The sequence below is a fragment of the Trichoderma virens genome (genome assembly GCF_000170995.1).
Source record: "Trichoderma virens Gv29-8 chromosome Unknown TRIVIscaffold_91, whole genome shotgun sequence".
In the NCBI taxonomy this organism is placed as follows: Eukaryota; Fungi; Ascomycota; class Sordariomycetes; order Hypocreales; family Hypocreaceae; genus Trichoderma; species Trichoderma virens.
The window spans coordinates 306,460-324,041 of NW_014013658.1; the positions used below are offsets into that span (position 1 = coordinate 306,460).

General features: G+C 52.8%; 7 protein-coding genes across 7 annotated transcripts; 1 reads left to right on the top strand and 6 right to left on the bottom strand.

The window, feature by feature from the left end:
• Positions 1–589: 589 nt before the first annotated feature.
• On the bottom strand, positions 590–766 carry TRIVIDRAFT_9935 (uncharacterized protein; the record flags this gene model as incomplete). Its single annotated transcript, XM_014094522.1, has 1 exon — positions 590–766. A coding segment is annotated over one exon (177 nt), but the record flags the coding sequence as incomplete, so codon positions are not given.
• A 760-nt stretch (positions 767–1,526) lies between these two features.
• Positions 1,527–3,384, top strand: TRIVIDRAFT_184358 (uncharacterized protein; the record flags this gene model as incomplete). The annotated part of the gene is made up of 3 exons (XM_014094633.1): positions 1,527–2,281; positions 2,453–2,909; positions 2,981–3,384. 3 exons carry the CDS (start codon positions 1,649–1,651, stop codon positions 3,199–3,201), a joined length of 1,311 nt encoding a protein of 436 aa, XP_013950108.1.
• Positions 3,385–3,591: 207 nt separating this feature from the next.
• TRIVIDRAFT_9886 (uncharacterized protein) lies at positions 3,592–3,980 on the bottom strand (the record flags this gene model as incomplete). Its single annotated transcript, XM_014094521.1, has 2 exons — positions 3,592–3,759; positions 3,879–3,980. Coding segments are annotated over 2 exons (270 nt in total), but the record flags the coding sequence as incomplete, so codon positions are not given.
• A 419-nt stretch (positions 3,981–4,399) lies between these two features.
• TRIVIDRAFT_232406 (uncharacterized protein) lies at positions 4,400–10,166 on the bottom strand (the record flags this gene model as incomplete). The annotated part of the gene is made up of 1 exon (XM_014094634.1): positions 4,400–10,166. One exon carries the CDS (start codon positions 10,164–10,166, stop codon positions 4,617–4,619), a length of 5,550 nt encoding a protein of 1,849 aa, XP_013950109.1.
• Positions 10,167–11,334: 1,168 nt separating this feature from the next.
• TRIVIDRAFT_74961 (uncharacterized protein) lies at positions 11,335–12,837 on the bottom strand (the record flags this gene model as incomplete). The annotated part of the gene is made up of 7 exons (XM_014094635.1): positions 11,335–11,439; positions 11,612–11,866; positions 11,945–12,122; positions 12,186–12,433; positions 12,542–12,583; positions 12,662–12,699; positions 12,777–12,837. The coding sequence occupies 7 exons, from the start codon at positions 12,835–12,837 to the stop codon at positions 11,335–11,337; spliced, it is 927 nt and encodes a 308-aa protein (XP_013950110.1).
• An 857-nt stretch (positions 12,838–13,694) lies between these two features.
• TRIVIDRAFT_80209 (uncharacterized protein) lies at positions 13,695–15,996 on the bottom strand (the record flags this gene model as incomplete). The annotated part of the gene is made up of 4 exons (XM_014094636.1): positions 13,695–14,955; positions 15,018–15,734; positions 15,841–15,903; positions 15,988–15,996. 4 exons carry the CDS (start codon positions 15,994–15,996, stop codon positions 13,822–13,824), a joined length of 1,923 nt encoding a protein of 640 aa, XP_013950111.1.
• Positions 15,997–16,611: 615 nt separating this feature from the next.
• On the bottom strand, positions 16,612–17,547 carry TRIVIDRAFT_65266 (uncharacterized protein; the record flags this gene model as incomplete). The annotated part of the gene is made up of 2 exons (XM_014094637.1): positions 16,612–16,731; positions 16,798–17,547. 2 exons carry the CDS (start codon positions 17,545–17,547, stop codon positions 16,612–16,614), a joined length of 870 nt encoding a protein of 289 aa, XP_013950112.1.
• Positions 17,548–17,582: the final 35 nt, after the last annotated feature.

Consider the following 17,582-nt stretch of genomic DNA (forward strand, 5'->3'; position numbering starts at 1 on the left):
TATCGCTACACCCAACCCGAGTTGAATCATACCTCTGGCTCGTTTGAAATGGGCAATAAGCCGCTTATGGGATATGAACACCCTTATACAGTAGATGCTATTGTATGGAATCAAGATCAATGGCTGATAGATATAGGATCTTTAACATTTGACGAATGGCTATGTCCGAGCGAATCTACAACAGAACAATGGAAGTTCTCGCATCAAGTATATGAAAATGTAGATGTTAGTTTTTATAAGTCATGAATAAGAATATACTAGTGCTGTGCTGTGCTGTGAACGCCCCTGGATATATAATTTATTTTGAATGGTAAAGGCGCCTCCTCCTCCTCCTTTGATTAGACACTGACGGCTGCAATATTGATCCAAACTGCGGTTATCCAGCCTAGTGTACATGTGTGGTATCTTGTGAAGTAGATATCTGCCTTATGAATATGGTCGTATAAAGGTGTGAAATAGACCCGATATGATCGTGACAAGACCCTTAGCTGCCACCGGCTGCGCGGCGAGAGTTGTCGGCGCCTCTCCCCTGGGTGATTTTGCTGAGCAGACCGCCGCCGCTCGGTTTGGCGGCCCCTCCTTTCTTGGGGGCCTTTTTCTGGGAGGGCTTGAAGGTGGCCCAGTGGATGAAATACAGCAGACCGCCCTGGGCCAGGAGAACGACGATGACGACGACGAGGGTGGTGAAGAGGTAGGGCTGGTCGTTGAGGACGGCGACGGCCTCATCGGTGGCGCCGATTTTCTTGAACCAATCGAATTGACCCATTCTTTGTTTGAGGAATTAAAGTTGACGATGTGGTTATGGTGAGATGTGAGGGTTTGAGGAGGCGGAGGTGAACCAGTCACTTTGCTACGCCTGTAAGAAATTATTTGAAGAATTAAAAGACAAGAAGACAATAGAAAAACAGAGAAACGAAACGGAATGAGTGAGCACGACGAACTTGGCAAGAATCGAAGAGAAAGAAGAAAAGAAGAAGAGGAAAAATAAAAACAGACGGGCGTTGAGGACAATAGGTTCGAAACCGGGACGTGCTCCTGAAACGTTTCACGATGGTACGCGGAGGCGTTTGGTGTTTTGGAGGGGTCCGTGTCAGGCGAGGGGGATGAGGCGGGATGGGGGAGTTACTGGTCATTTATTGGAGAATTGGATTGAATTGCTTTATGAATGTTACCTATTGAGATATTCATGCTATGGATGGGTTTGAAGTGCGCATTGTATGGGGTTTTGTTTGTGAGTTGAGGATTTGCACGGCGCTGTTTCAGGGGACTTGGGGGCTATCAGGGTGCCTACCGTATTAATGATGCATTGTTGTGCTGTGATGCAGCCGCTATTCCTAGTAGAGCGCGTCAGCCATTCAAGGGTTCATCCATAACTGTCTGCTGAAGAGAACTGTTTTCACGTGCTTCGTCCCGTGATGTGGCTAGAGCCCAGCAGTGGCTTTGCATTGCACCAGCCACCCGCCCGCTGCTGAGTCACCATCAGCCACTTTATGGTGTGTTTCCTCAATTGGGCAAATCGCAGAAAAATCTCAAGGGTCGTGTGAGAGACGAAGCGTCGATTCGAAGCTGCAGGCCCGCCATCGCCAACCACGCCTCACCAAGGGGAATTGACCTTGCCGAGCCTTTCAATCCGGAGCCTCGTCTGGCCATGAGCGTCGCCCGCCCGGCGCGCAGCCTTCTGCGCACGTGCGTCGCCTCTGCCCGCACCGCGCAAACCGTCAGTTGCCAGCATCAATTCCACACTTCGGCGCCCCGCCCCTCGAAGCGGCGATCACGCTTTCGCAATGTCAAGGCCGAGGATATGGGCCTGCTGAGCCCCGAAAAGCTCGCCAAGTACCGCCAGGAGAAGTTCCCCGAGTACACCAAGGAGGAGCTCGAGGCCCTCAAGAGCAAGTACACGCCCGAGCAGATCGAGGCCATCAAGGCGGGCGAGGAGGCCATTGACCCGAACGACCTCATTTTCCAGGGACGACTACGAGATGACCCCTACAGGCCGCAGTATATCGAGGACTACACTGTGCTAGACCCGCGGTACGACGTCAAGCCGGAGCTGGAGGGCACGCCCTGGGAGCCGCAATGGTTGAATCCCAGCGACTGGGCAGACAAGTACGGTTCCAAGCTGACGGACCTGACGGACAAGAAGACGAGCGAGCAGCTCACGAGAGCCATGGTCCGCGCTTTGCGGAGAGTCAAGGAGAGCAACGGCGAGGAGCTGATAGACCTCACCGAGGAGGAACTGGTGGATCTGGAGAAGGAACCCGAGCTGCTGAAGAAGTATCTGGTCGAGGAGGACGGTGAAGCCGAGTCGGATGGCGATGCTGCCATCCTGACCAAGGAGCAGGTCATGAAGCTCGACCAGGCTATTGACGAGGAGTGGAAGAAGGAGCTGAGCAAGATCAGCGAAGGACCAGACTCCGGTGAGGCTGAGCCTTCAAACCTAGAGCTGATCGAGGACGGCCCTGCTGGCACTATCCGACTGCACTCCGCCGAGGTCGCCGAGCTGGGCAAGGTTCCCGGCGTCGAGGGCCTGTACAAGTCGGCCGCCGACCCCGAGGACGAGGGCCAGGACGACGACGGCCGCTACCAGGAGATCAAGCGGCTGACGGGCATGTCGCTGAGGGACATCCAGTCCATCTACCGCAAGGTGCTCGTCCAGCGCTGGGTCACCAACCAGACCCGTCTGGGCAAGGTGCGCAGCACGTCCATTGTCGCCATCGCGGGCAACGGCAACGGCCGCCTGGGTCTCGGCATTGCAAAGTCCACCGAGGCCGGTCTCGCGGCCGAGACGGCGCAGCTGCTGGCTATCCGCAACATGAAGCCCATCAGGCGGTACGAGAACCGGACCATTTACGGAAACGCAAAGGCCAAGGTTTCGGGCACCGTCGTCGAGCTGTTTGCCCGTCCTCCAGGTAAGACTAAACGAGACTCCCATCTTTTCACTGGTTTTGTATGAGTTTGCACACTGACATATCGACTGCAGGCTTCGGTCTCCGCTGCCCGCACCGCATCTTCGAAATGTGCCGCGCTTCTGGCATCCACGATATTGCGGCGCGCATGCCCCGATCCAAGAACCCCATGAACTCCGTCAAGGCGGCGTATGACGCCCTGATGAACCAGGTCGATCCCGAGGAGATTGCCATCGGACGGGGGAAGAAGATGGTGGATGTGCGAAAGGTGTACTATGGAGGCAATGTATATTAAACGGGGGTTGGGGAGCTTCGGGGTGTCATTTGGAAAAACAAAAAGGGGGATATTAAAAAAACGAGAGAAAGAGGGCTGGCTGTTAGAAATAAAGAGGGGAGAGTTGTGAGTGGTGAATGTCGAGACACACTACTCTGTGTACAAGTACTGTAACGCTGGAAAATGAATATACATCTTACACGCAAAGCAAAACAAGAACAACAGTGCATTCGCCAATATGAGATCCCTTGCTATATACACTCAAATCATCCCAAAGATCCTCGTCATGTTCCGGGGTATCATTAATAAAAACATGCCAAATCTCTCGCCAACCCTCAACAGAGCCTATCACAACTCCTCTTCTTCCTCTTCCTCCTCCTCCTTTGTCTCCTCCTCCTCCTTCTTTGCCGCCTGCTCCTCACCACCAGCGCCCCAATCAATCTCCTGCTGCAGCACAATGCTATACACACTAGCCTTGAGCAGCGTAAACGCCAAGCTCGTCTTGCGCTCCAGCTCCCGCAGCCCATCAAGTATCCCGACCGTCGGATTCGACGCCAGATTGTCCAACAGAGTGGCCAGCTGCTCCCCGCTCTTGCCATTAGCATTTCCATCCTCAATTGACGCGATTTTTAAAAAAGGTAAAAACATTGGTGTAAAATTGAGCCAGAGGGAATCGAATCTTCATTTCAGCAACGTACCGTCTTCATATTCGTCGCCAGCCGCTCATACTCCTCCAACACTTCCTGCTCCAGAGGCGACAGTTCCGGCGGCGAGAGGAGCCCCCCGTGTTGCTGATCCATGTTCGCCTAATAGTACTTATTCTTCTCTTTTTTAATCTTTAAGAGAGAACGCGCGAATTTTGGCTTCTTGGTGCTAAATATATCGCGGCGTGGGAAGAGGCGTAATGAGACGAGATGCAGCGTGATGGTTGTTTTAAGTAGCTTTTGGTGATTGAACTTGGCACCCCACCATTAAAACGGCTGATAACCGTATCGGTGCTTGGTGCCCCACTAGCGCCTATAAGCAGCAAGATGATGCTGTATTATCGCATGCGCTTTCCTCGACTTACAGACACACACACGTGATTCTATACAGCTTCAACTTCAACTTACTTGTTATCTGCTACCTTCCTATGCAAATATCTGCATCTTGAAGTTCATTCTCAGTCACATGAAACCGCCAAACAATCGTGTACAATAATGTAATGATATTATGGTATAACGTGACTGTCAATTATCATTCAAAGCTACATACAGGTATCAAACAAACAACGGCTATCATGTCTCCTCATAACTATCCATCCCTGCTGAACAATAATAGTAGAAGAAGAAAGCAAGAAAAGAAAAGGGGGTAAAAGCCAGCACTGCCTCCAAGCGAACCAGTTCGATAAAATTCATAGCCTCTGAAAAGGCTCTCATTATTCCAATCGTCATCGTCTATCGAACAACCACAGCGGCGTGGGGCTCATCGTCGCCATCGATGCTCTCCTCGTACTCACTTCCAGAGTCTTCGTCTTCATACGCAGAGCTGCCTTTGCTGATCCGTCGCCTCTGCGTACCATCGCTCTCGTCGTGTCTCTCGTCGTGCCTCTCACGAGCATCCTCGTCATCATCTTCGTCAATCTCTTCCTCGTACTCCGAGCTATCTCCCGCTGCGTCATGAACCGCAGACTCGTGCGTCACGTTGACCATGTCGCCCTCATCGAGCTCTTCCACCGTTTCGTCGACGCTCAAGTTCTCCTTATTCTCCTCGCTCAGTCCACTCTTCTGTGCCGTGCCTCCCCAGCTGCGCTTCCGATGGCCGTTGACACTAACAGTCGGTGTCTTCACGCTATGGCTTCTTGTGATGGTGCTCGATGCCACGTTCTTGGTCATCTGACTGAGCGACGCAATACGTCGCGGAGTTCCCGTTTGACCAGGCGCCATGGGGGTTCTTGCTGAGGAAAGATGTGTTGGGATGACTCGTGAGGTTGACGTGCCGTCCTCGCCAGCTGGTTTCTTAACCCGCTTTCGATTCATAGACTCCGCGCCGCCCTTGGCTTTCTTGCCAAAGAGGAGCACTCGAGAGTGATCCATGACTCCATTGAAGATTCGGCGTTCCAATCCTTCGGCACGAAGCTCCATCTCGAGAAGCTCCTCCTTGCGTAGGCGTAGCGCCGTCTCGAGGGCAGAGACATCGCCGGTAAGACGAGTCTTTTGCTTCATCAAGCCCTCTTGCTCGGTACGTAGCGACAGCAGGCTCCGTCGAAGCCACTCCTCTTCCTCCTTTAGGGTCTTAACCGAAGCCTCGGCATGCTCCCTCTCAGTGACAGCTCGTTCGAGGGCAATGTTGGTCTCCTCCAGGATCCTAGCGCGGTTGTCTCGCTCCTCCACGATGTGCTTTGTCTGCTTGGAAAGGAACTCAGACAGTTCGGCGGCGCTGTCGACAACCGACTGGTGCACCTTGTCAAGCGTCTGGAGTTGGAGCAAGGCTTGGGCCGCAGCATCATTGTGCTGCACAATCTTGTCCAGCTTCTCGTGCACCACCGCATCGTCGTACTTCTCGGGCATCATGGCCCTGAAAGTTTGCTCCGTGGGAATTGCCCCAACCACCTGGTCCTGGATGCTCTTGGAGTGCTCAAAGTGATCCCCGACGAGACCAAGGATGCTCTTGACTGCCTCCAGAATCTGGGGCTGGTACTCGCTCACGCTGCCCTGGACCTTGCCGACAGCTGCCTGGAGCTGATCGCGCGTCTGCTGGTGATCGGCTTTGCCTTCGTTGTGAGTCTCCTCCGAGCGAGTGGCCACCTCTTCAACCTTGGTGAAGACAATCTTGGAAGCCTCCTCCATCTTCTCTAGGGAATCAGTGACAGTTGATCCGAGCGTATCGATCAGGAGCTTTAGCTCGTCGGCGACGACCTTGGTACCTGCGACGGCAGACTCGGTCACAATCTCGCGAGCTTCAGCAGCTTGCGACTTTTCGTCCATCAGGATCCGCAGCGCTTCGTTCTTAGCCAGTACCTCGCTGATCTTGTCGTCAATCTTGGTGCGAATGTTTTCTGTAACCTCGTCGAGCTTCTCATTCGACTCGATCCTGGATCCAGCGATGGCCTCCTTGGAAATCTCAAACTCGCTCTTCATGAGTTCAAACATGTCTTTCAAGTCTCCAGAGACATTCTCGTTCTTTTCCATTTTTTCGCCCATGGCCTTCAGCACTTTGCTGATGCCCTCGATGCCGGTAGAACCGTCCACAAGCTTGTTCTGGATCTCCGTTTGGAACTCTTCGAGGAATGTCTTGACCTCAGAAACGCGGTCATGCACGCCGCTAATGTCATTCTGACGGTCAACAAGCGCTTTCGATGATGCCTCATGGTAGTTTTCAAAAGTTTCCTTGGCCTCCTTCATGACAGTTTCCAGCTTGGCAAGATCATCCCGGGTCGTAATGGTGGCGAAATCTGCTACTGCAATTCCGTCCACCAGCGTCTTGATCTCGCGTACAACCGTCTCGACGGCATGAACATCCGACTTCTTGACCTTTTCGGGGCTCTTAGCCTCTCGTTCGGCGTGCTCCTTGATATCCTGCAGACCCTCACCGAGTTCCGAGATGAGCTTCGTTAGCTTGGTAAAATCATCCTTGTGGAACAGGTTGGGGATGTCTTCCAGCTGCCTGTTGACCGATCGAATGGCTTCTCGAGACTCCAGGATGAGCGACTCCAAGGTGTCGATATGCTCCCGTCGCACCGCCTGATCACCATCAATCAGATGGTCTACACGGGATTTGGTGTTGCGCAGAATATTCTCAATGGCAGCAACGTCTTCCTTGGTCGGGTTGCCGCCACTTCTGGTGAAGATGGAGGGAATGCTTCTCATTACATAGTCCTCCTCCTCCTTTGGCTTCTCTGCGTCGTCCTTGTCTTGCTCTAACCCTTCGCGTGGCTTCGCTGCTTGGACGATCACTGGTGCACGAGACTTCAGCTCATCAACACCCCTCTGGACATCGCGAAGCATGCCCTCCAAGTGGGAAAGGTCCACCTTGGGAGCTGCAGCCGGAGCAGTGGAATTTGGCTTAATCTCCTCAATCTTGGCGCGTAACTGAGTAATTAGGATCTCGAGATTCTTGATATCATCATGCTTGGCCATATCAGCAGGGATAATCGCCATCTCGTGGTCATTGTCGCTACTGGCAACAGTACGAATGGCAACCGCCCTATCGTTACTCGAGTCTCGAATTGTACCAATGTCAGACCTTACACCGTCCAAACCTTCCTTGAGGGCGTCAAGGATCTCATCGTTTGCAGTGAGATCAACGGGCTTGTTGGTGATTCTGTCAATGCCAGCTCGAATGTCATTCAGGCCATCATTAAGAGCGTCGAGAATTTCACTAGTCTCTGGCCGTGGTCGGAGGATCTCTTGTCGAAGGTTGCTCAGTCCATTCCGCAGAGCGTCGAGGAGCTCCTCGTTGTGGGGTTGCGGCATCAAGGGGGCGGCGGGAACCATGGACGAGTGGACAACATCTCGAAGCCCTTCCAGCTCCGTCTGGAGCTGTTCTCGAGAAGTTGCGTTAGCCTTGGATACAAGCGTGGAAACCTCGTCTTTAAATTCCTCCATTGACTTAAGGAGGCCTTCCAGGAAGTCTTCTTGGCTGGCGACACCAGTAGCACGGTCAACGTAGCCTTCAATTGCCACGCGGAGATTCTCAAGGCTATCTTTGGTGGCATCCATGAGCTGGTCAGTCTCTCGGCCACTATTCTCCGAGATGGTTCTAAACTCGAGCTTCATGAAGTCCATCAGCTCGTGTAGCTTGGCGCTGATTTCGTCATTATTGCGAGTTGGCACAAGAGCGTTGCTCTTTCCAAGATCCAAGTCGTTGAGGCCCTCCTTGACAGCGCGGAGCATATCCTCGCGCGTTAGCTCGTTGCTAAGCGCAGATGGGGCCACTGGAAACTCGAATTCCTCCAGGCACTCGCGAACGGCTTCGATAATCTCGTCTCTGGACATGGATGCCTGAGTGTCCACCTGGGGAGGCACGTAGTGCTTTAGGCCCTCGACAACAGCCGTCAAGATCTCGTCTCTCGTGGCTGCCGGGGGCGTTTGGTTGCGGCTCTCGTATTCTTGGAGGCCCTGCTTCAAGCACTCAAGGATCTCGTCCCTTTCCAGTCCAATCTGCTGCACTTCAATTTCGGGTTTGTAATTCTCCCAAGCGTCACGCACAGCATCGAGAACGTCATCTCTGTTCAAGTCTGGTATTTCCTTGGTGGCATCGATATCCTTGAGCGCCCTCCTCAGAGCAGAGTATATCTCTTGGTAATCGACCGTGATTTTCTGCAAAGCGGCAGATGCCTGGGACTGACGGCGGTGCTCCTTGAGAACATGGCTGAGCTGTTCCTTCATCTGCTCAAGTCCCTCGTCAATGACCCGCGAAACCTCATCCTTACTAGCCGGGGGCGATGGCTCGGTGCTGTCTCCCGGTTTTCTACCGACATTCTCCAGTCTCTTGCCGAGCTCACGGCCCATACCCAGGACTTCGCCTCGAAGTTCTCGGACAAGTGCTTTGACTTCTGCAGTGAGGCCACCACCTGCGGCAACGCTATCCTTGACTGAGCGAATGATGTTGATCACGTCATCGTTCAGAATGCCCTGGGAACCCGGTACCCGGCGAGAATGGTCCAAGTTGTTAAGCGATCGAGGAGCAATGGCGCTGCTTGGGCCGTGGGGGATGCTATTCTCGTGGTCCAGGCTGAATCTCCGGGCGTGGCCTGGAGCACTCATGGGCACCATGGCACTCTCAGTCTGCAGACGAACAAAATCAACCAGCTCTTCTACCTTGGCAGCCGTTGCCATGCCAGTAAGCTTGTCCGAAAGCTCAAGGAGATGGCCGAGCAGCGACTCCTGTCCATCCCTGGTACCCAGACCGCGGAGAATCTTCTCTAGAAGAAGAATGGAAGTTGCGCCCGAATTATCGCCACCCACCAACGATGGCGTGCTCATGGATGCGCGATCAATAGATTCAGCAAAGCTCTTGGGCGAGGGAATCCGGGGAATCTGGTACGTTCGGCCACTGTTGGGCGATTGCGGGTGAGGCTTGTTATCGAGGAAATAGCTGCCATTGTACGAGTCCCTTGTGGCAATCTTGGATGAGGTTTCATGAATATTGCCCAAAAGATCCCTGAGACTCTTTCTGATATCCTCGTCTCGAGTGTTTGTAGCCTCCTTGAGGCTAAGCAGGTCCGTGGCGTTGTCTCTGCTGCGTCGACTGAGAGCTGCCATTTCCTTTTGCAGGGAACTCGCGATGCTGGTGAGGCTAAGAATCTGTGATGCTAGAGAGTCCATGGTTGCACCCTTTCCACCACCCGCTGCGCCGTTGGTGATGTTGGAAAGCGGCGGTTCCGTTTCTTTGGTGGGCGATCCGCTGGGCATGCTCTGCAAGGCCAGCATGGTTGAGGACTGGGGTGGAGTGTTCTCCGACAGAATGCTTTGCGGCGCCGGTCGACGGACGGTAGGTCGCACAATGGGCGTTAAGCTGCTTGATAGTGACGATGTTGAGAGATTCATCTCTTTATCGTAGATGCTGGTGCGAGGAACCTCAAACGAGCTGGTCTCTCTGAGTCCTGGCGGCGTCGATGGCCTGACGTTCCTCTCCGACCTTTCAAAGGATTTTGTGGGAGACGTGTTGCTGGGGCTATTCGAGGCATTCTCCAGCATCATACTGATGTCTCGCACAGAGCCAGATGCCATTGACTGCAGCCTGCGGTGAGGGCCGGCGCCTTTGGCGATGGATCTATCCGGCGATGGGTCGTTGACGCGCTTGGCCACGGGAGGAGGGATATGGGTGCCGTGGCTTTCGCGCACCCGCTCGGTCAGCGCAGCATGAGCAGACTGGATGGCGCTCGACACTGGATACGGCGATGTGTTTGTGCGCGCAGAATGCTTGGGCGACTGATGGCTGAGCGCGCGCTCAGTTTCCGCACTTTCCCACCTGCTACGGGTTAATTGACGCCAGAGCAACATGGCGGTTGGATGCGGTAAAGGTATACGCACATTGGGATGAGTCCTCGCTCTGAGGAAGCTGAATGTTGATGTCTCAGGTAGGGTTCTGCGTCGAAAGAGCCTTGTCGTTCGGTATATGGCATGCTTCTGCCCTCGACGGAATGCGGCGTGCGATGGGCGAGAAGTTTGCGAAAAAGAGGACGCCCGCCGTAAATATCAACAATTAGGTTCCGTCGAAAACAATCTGGAAAAAGCGATAAGAGAGAGAGAGTCGACGGTGTGATTAGGTATTCCGGATATCAATATATATCGCGGTGTGCAGCCTGCTGCAGAGAGTGTGAGAGAAATAAAAAGGTGTTACTGCTCAGCGGAGAAAAGCAGAGGCTGACACCTTTTGACTCCCAATCTCGGACAAGATGGGGAGCTTTTTTTTCGTTGTTTCACAACTCTCGGCTTTTCATAAAAGATCGGGTTTTGATAAAAGTTGCGGTGGTTGGATCTGATGGGGACACTTTTGGGGCGGACGGGCTCATCAAGAAGGCGGGCGGCGGACAGGGGTGTTTTGTTTGTTGCGCCACTGGCGCGTTGCTGGGCAACGGAGTGCTGGGGGGTGGGCGTTTGTACATGCCTTTTTTTTGCGACGGTATTTGGTACAGGGGGGGAAACAAGACACATTCATTGGCTCTGCGGTTTCGAGGCAGGATGGATAATGGCGAATCAGGTTTGGGCGCAAGGCACATGGTGATAGGCCATGTCGACGAATTGAAGGCATGGCTGGGGGGGGACGATGTCTGGAGAGATTTTGCTTCGGGGGGGGGGGTTGGGTGGAGATGCATTGCCCTGTGCGCTCTTCTGCCTTTTATTGTTGGAATGGTGGGTGTAAGTGGATGGATACGCGTAGTTTTGTAAGTAATAGTATACGTCCTATTCATGGTTTGATCGCTAACTGTCTAATTCTACACAGAGCAGAGTTGTTCTATAGGTACATGCCATCCATGGCGGCCAAGAACACCCCAAGCCCAACGGCGCCTGTAAACACTCTCCAAAGAAAAGACGCCGCCGCCTAGGATTCTCTGTCTCTCTCTTTTCTTGATTTCTCTCTTTGTCTCTCTCTCTTTTGTGTATTTCAAATTGGGAGTTTTTTTTAAATACTCGTTTATCGTTTGTAGGTGGTACATGTTGTATGGATTTATGCGTGGCTAGGTTGCGACTTAGCGAACATGGTGTCGAAAGCAGGGATCAAAGTCTGGGCGAGCCAGAAAGAGAAGACCAGCTTGGGTCCGGTCATGAGCAGCTGCAAAACATTTCATGTCAGTCTCAGTTTCGTAGAGAGAAGGGGGGGTAGGGGCGTGTGCATGAAGGCTTGCGACCGCCATCAACTCTCCACTTGCACCATCAGGGAGATGACAAAGCAGCGAGCAATAGCAGAAGCAAAGCCAACAAAGACGCCATATCGATAATCGTACCTTGGGGACAAGACCCTTGAAGAAACTGGGCAGACCCTCATTCTTAGCCATGTTGGTCAGGATTCGGAAGCCGCTCTCGGGGTTATCAAAGTTGCGGTTCTGGATTCGGGTCTTGATGACGTCGAGGGGAGCGGAGACGACGAGCGAGGCAGAAGCACCAGCAATGGAAGCGACAAAGTTCTGGAACCAGCTGGCCTTGTTGTAGTCTTCGAGGTGGAACAGGTACTCCTTGGCGAAAGCAGAGCCTCCGAAGAGCTGGATTTGGGGATATTCGTCAGCAAAATGACACTCGGGCTTCTCATGCAAAAAATGCAGAAGCAGAGGAAGACTTACAGCGAAAGATCCGGGAGCGTTACGAGCAGCAGTCCATCCCCAGCCTCGGTACAGGCCGAAGCCCTCGTCGGCGACAATCTTCAAGACACCACGGCCACGGAAAGCCTCGGGGTTCGTCTGGCGCTTGATCTTGAGCACGTCGAGGGGCAGCAGGACGATTTCTCCGATACCGATCAAGCTATCCGAAGTCAGCAAAAGAGTTCTTTTCCAAAAAGACAACCTGTTCATCGAGTTCTCTTACCTGCCGGCGGTCGAGTGCATGATGGCCTTGCCCGTCTTCTTGCCAAAGGCATTCTCAAAGTCCTTGCCGTAGTGCTTGCCCAAGAAGTCGCGCGCAACGGGCTGGCCGCCATACTTGTATATTCTCTGCAGCACCTTGTAGCCGGCGGCATAGCCCAGACCCGGGAACAGCGACACGAACTTTCGTCCCAGGGGAGCCGAGGCCTTGTCCTTGAAGATGACCTGGTTCAATTGGCTTGCGGAGGCAACCTGCGATGATGTTCAGCTTGGATGGTTCGGATTCCATTGATTTCTCGCCGCTTCAATTGCCGCGCATCTCGCTGCACAAGGGGGGGGATGTGGTGAATGCGTCCTTACTCGGGTTTGGTTGCTCATCAATCGCTTCGCGATAGTATCCACCTATTAAGAGCGCAAAAAAAATTCGTCAGTCAAGGCATTTTAACGGGGGGGCGTCTGCGATTCCTCCGGACGACATACAGGGTGGAAAATTGCCAGCTCAGAAATACCAGCGGAACCTGAAATCCCTTCATCAGCCACAGCTCGTTGTCCGCGCTCGCAATTGGGCGCGCGCAGGAGGAAATCGTTGTTATACCTGAACCGAGCAGACGAGCCAGGTTTGACTCCTTGGAGCCTCCAGAAGCCGGTGGTGACATTTTGTGAATAAGGTTTGAAAAAGAAAAGATGAAAATAAAAATTACACAATACCCAGCGTATACAGGAAATCAACACAAATCAAGACCCCTTGCCACAAAAGCACAAAAAAGGGAAGATGGGAAGACCAAGGAAGAAGAAGGTTTCCGTCGAAATATCCTGCTGTGGGATGGAAACTTTTTTTTTTCTCTGGTTGGATATCTTTATGACGCTTTCAGTTTGCCGATAAGGAACCTTGGGTCGAGACTCTTAGCACATGGACCGATTTTCGGCGGGCACGCGAGAGGTTTGGCGCTGTGGCTTTAGCGGGGTTGCGGCGGCCTTTTGGAGGGGTAATTTGCGCTGTATCGGACGATTCTTTGGATGGCTGATTTTTTTTTCTCCGTTTGGTTTCGACTCAGTCGTGGCGCTCGCTACTACCCTGGAGGATGTTGTAATGGGTTTGCGCAATTATCGAGAGAAATGTCGAGTTAACAGGAGAAAAGGAAATGAATTAGGTTGGATATTTGAAATGTGCAAGGCCTGTATATCTACGGGTATCCGGCCATTTCGATAGCCACTGGCCACGCCATGATTGAGGCCGCATTGTGTCGGGAGCACTTATAAGACCGAGGTCTTAAACAAGACCCTGTCTTGGCTTTCCCTGCCGCGGCTTAATAGCCGAAACAGCAGACGGGAGAATTCCCGTGATAATGGTATTAGTACCGTGGCGGATTGAAGAGGCAAGTATTGATAGCTAGCGATCCGGCTCAAACGCCGTGGCAATTTCCACTGAGTAGGAGAGAGGAGAATCAAGAAACATACACGATATCCATTGAAATACATCTTTTGTCGGGATGCCAATTCTAGACACCAGCTTCTGATCAAGGACATGAATTCGCTTTTCTTGCAAGTATAAGTAAAGCAACCATCCATGCATAGCAGCAGTAGCAGCAGTTGCAGCAGTTGCAAAAATAATAGAATAAAATTACATTGTTCCAATGACTCTAGTACTCCCGGAATGTCGACACCATCTCATCCAGTCTCATCACTTGTCCAAGAAGCTTATTCTGTTCCTCCAAATGCCTGTTATACTTGTTGTAATGCTCTGCCGTCATCACCTCTTCCTCCTTTCCCATGACATCCTTTCTCTCGACAAAGGACAAAATGTTCCGCTCCCTATGTCTCTCCACCTGTAGTGTCTGGAGAGCGCGGACCATTGCCTTGTACAAGTCATCCAGGATCTGTGCTTGGCTCCGTTCCCGGTCAAAGAACCAGAAAAAGAGCGTCCTGTTGGCCACTCTTGTGTTGTCCTTGGGGACTTCCTGCACGTCTACCAGGCCAGCCATCTGCATGGCAAGCATTTTGGCCTGCACGTCCGTCTTCTTCATCAGCGCCGCAGAAGGCAGCATCTTTTCATCCAGCTTGCCCTTCTCCCGGAGTATACGAGTAAGGCGAAGTCCATGTCTTCCAAAGGATTGCTCGATGGAGGCATCAAGCTCCGTCTCTCGAAGACGCTCCATCACCTGGTCAAAATCCACCGTCCACTGCCCACGGCCTTGTGCTCCGCAGTGGCGAACGAAGCGGTGCTTGCTTTCTGCCAGTAGAAGGAGATGCTGGCGCATCTGGTCCAGACGATTATCGGTTGATGTCGCTGCCTCCTCAAACGTCACCTTGGTTGGTCGGCCTCCATTGGCCTTGGATACGGACCGAGATCTTCGGGAAAAGTTCCCGTTTGTGCCCATATCATCTGAATCATCGCTGTCAAATGGCCCCGATGGGTCTTCATCCGAGTCGTTATCAATCATGTCGTTTCCGGCGGGCGCGGTCTTGATCTTCTCTGCGCTCTGGTAGTCGATCTTGTCCTTGGGAGCCTTCCCTATCCCTGATGTGACATTGACTGCCTCATCTAGGTGCTCATAGACGTCCATCGTCGTGACTGTCGCTTGTTGAGCAATGGCTTCTTCGCCCAGGAACGGATCTGCCCGGCACCTAGACACATCTGTGGTAAGAAGGCCTAGCAGCGTGCGATACACCTCGCCGGTAACCTCTCCCAGAGTGTCCTTGGCGAAGCTGGCTAGACGGTGGCTGCGCAGCTCGACCAGGCACTTCTCGTGATTTACCCTGACAACCACGTTTGGCTTGGGGGTTTCAGTTAGACGTATGTACTTGCAAAAGCATGAAAGCAGGGGGGGCGTCTTACGTTAAGAGGTGGCATGTCGTCATCCATTGCTCTATCCTCATCTCCCAATCCGTTACCAGTCTTCCTTCGCTTGGTTACGGGGCCGCCAAACTGGTCAAGCTGCCTCTTTAGAGCCTTGGGCTGATCCCTAAACGCTCGATACTGCTCCATAATCTGCCTTTGCTGATCAATTTTTGTTTTGGTTGCCTTCTCACCAGGGGCCGTCTTGGTAACCTCCGCCTCGATTTCGTGGTAAACGTCGCTAGGGTTGCGGAAAGACTGCGGCCTAACCGTTTCAATGATTTCGCATCGAATCAAGTGGCTCAGCACATTGTGAAGTTCGGACTCGGATTCAATCAGGCCGGAGTCAGCTCCATTTACGCCATTGCCGTTCGCGTGCCCATTTGATCTTGGGGCGCGGGACACGTATGCGTGAGTCAGCTCCGCGATCCTTGCATACCCAAGAAGTAGGAGAGTCTGTACGAGGTCGCGCTCTGCCGTTCCGTATTGGCTCTCAATCATCTCCAAGATTTTGCCAGATCGAACTAGGTTGTAGCATGCTCCGGGGTTGGCTTCATAGGTGGTTCGTTTGGTGTCGGCATCTGTGTGGTGGTATAGCAGATTCTGCTGGATCAGGACGCCCAGGCCATTGCGAATTTGGCGGGGGCCCAGCTGCGTGTAGAGCCCGAGCTGTGTGATGGTTGACCGGCCCTTTGTGAAGAGCGCGGCGAGGATTCGCTACACCAATGGCGAAACATACGGGGTTAGCCTCTAGCAAGAATGGAAGCGAAGAGCGCGCTGCTCCTCGCATGGCGGCGCCAATGGATGAGGACTTGGCACATACCGAAGGAAGCTCGCCATAGAGATCATTGACTAGGAGAGCGCAAAGCTCCGCCGCATGTTTAGTCTGTACATGTCATGTCGCTGGCGTTAGCCCGTCTTCCTCTTCCTCTCCCCCCTCGGTTCGATACAAACGGCGAGTGTGACTAACGACGAACATTGCTTGCTCCTAGAGATCCTCTCACTATCTCTAGAGCTGCCACTGGTGCTACCTCGGAGTCATTGACTTGTGCCGCAACAGATCTGGATTCCTCGTGCACCGATAGGACAGGAAACGTGGCGGGAGAAGGTCGCAGCGCCGGTCGGGTCAAGGTGAAGATGGAAAGAAAAAAAGTTGACGGTTTAGTGATGTGTTTGCGAGCTGCAAGATGGGCCTTGGCCAATTTTTTTGCGGGCGGATGGTGAGCTAAAAGGGAAGGTGGGGCACGCGCAAAGGATCAGGCCTTGTTGCCTGTGTCGGCAGGCGGTTTGGCAGCTGCAGGTACTTTAGGTACTTTAAACCTGGTACTTGGAGAGCCGTTGAACCTCCAATTATATCATCTTGATTTGATACAACTTTGATGAACGCATCGTGCATGCGCCGCAGAAAACATCTTTGCATGTGACAAAGGCAGGAATTACGACTACGGGGATTTCTACAATTTCTACAATTTCGACAATACAATTCTGTGGGCGTCTGCGTGACGGGTATCGGTTTACTTTGCGTTTCTACATGCCATGCCTCCTAACGTACAGACTGCCTCATACCTTAAGACAGAACACCTTCACCCGGGGTTCATGACGCCTCGGCTGCCTTCTGCTGCTGCTTCAACTTTTCCTCAAACTTGGCAAACTCCTGCAGAGAAATCTCCTCTTCTTCATCCAGGATTTGCTTTACTCCCTGGACTTCTTCAATCTATGCGACAAAGAGCTCGACGGTCAGTAAACAATTGCTTGGCAACATCAACTCGATAAGACTCACATAATGCATCAACATGCCCTCAATGCCATTCTTCAGTGTCACAGTACTTGAGTCGCATGTTCGGCAAGCTCCACGCAGCTTCAGCAACACTTGGCCATCTTCGAAGCCACGGAATTCGATGTCGCCACCGTCTTCTTGGATGGCCGGCCGGATCCTGGTTTCCAGCAGCTCCTTGATCATGCCTACCACTTCGCTGTCGTTTTCGTTGTAAGCTAGACTGTCTTCTTCCACGGCCGCTGCTGATTCACCCTCCTTGCGCTCCACAACATTGACAATCGTCTCGCCGGAAGTGATGGCCTCGGTAATGAGAGCAAAGATCTCAGGTCGCACATGGGCCCAGTTGGCATCTCCAGCCTTGGTCACAGTGATGAAGTCGGCTCCGTAAAAGACTGAGGTTATGCCGTCAATGTTCATGAGCTTGGCAGCCAAAGGCGAGGGGTGCGGCGGAGAAATCGTAGCTCTCGGGTTTAGATACTCTATAAATGGGGTGGTCATGTCTGGCGGGATGATGCGATGATTCGGCAAGAACTTGAGGGCATCCGGGTTTGGTGTGTTTTCAGTCTGGATAAAGATTGTTCGGACGCCGCTCGGTATCAAGCGCTTCGTCTTCCTGACTTGAGGCCGTGATGCGGCAATGGCTGGGATCCGCATGTTGGTGCTCAGATGTCGCTGAGATGCCACTGCGATCCGACATGCCGGCAATGGCCTTGAGATTGCAGCGGCGACGAATCGCGACGCTGCTCTGTGCATGTTTAACGATGCCATGGTATGAAAAGACAAAGAGA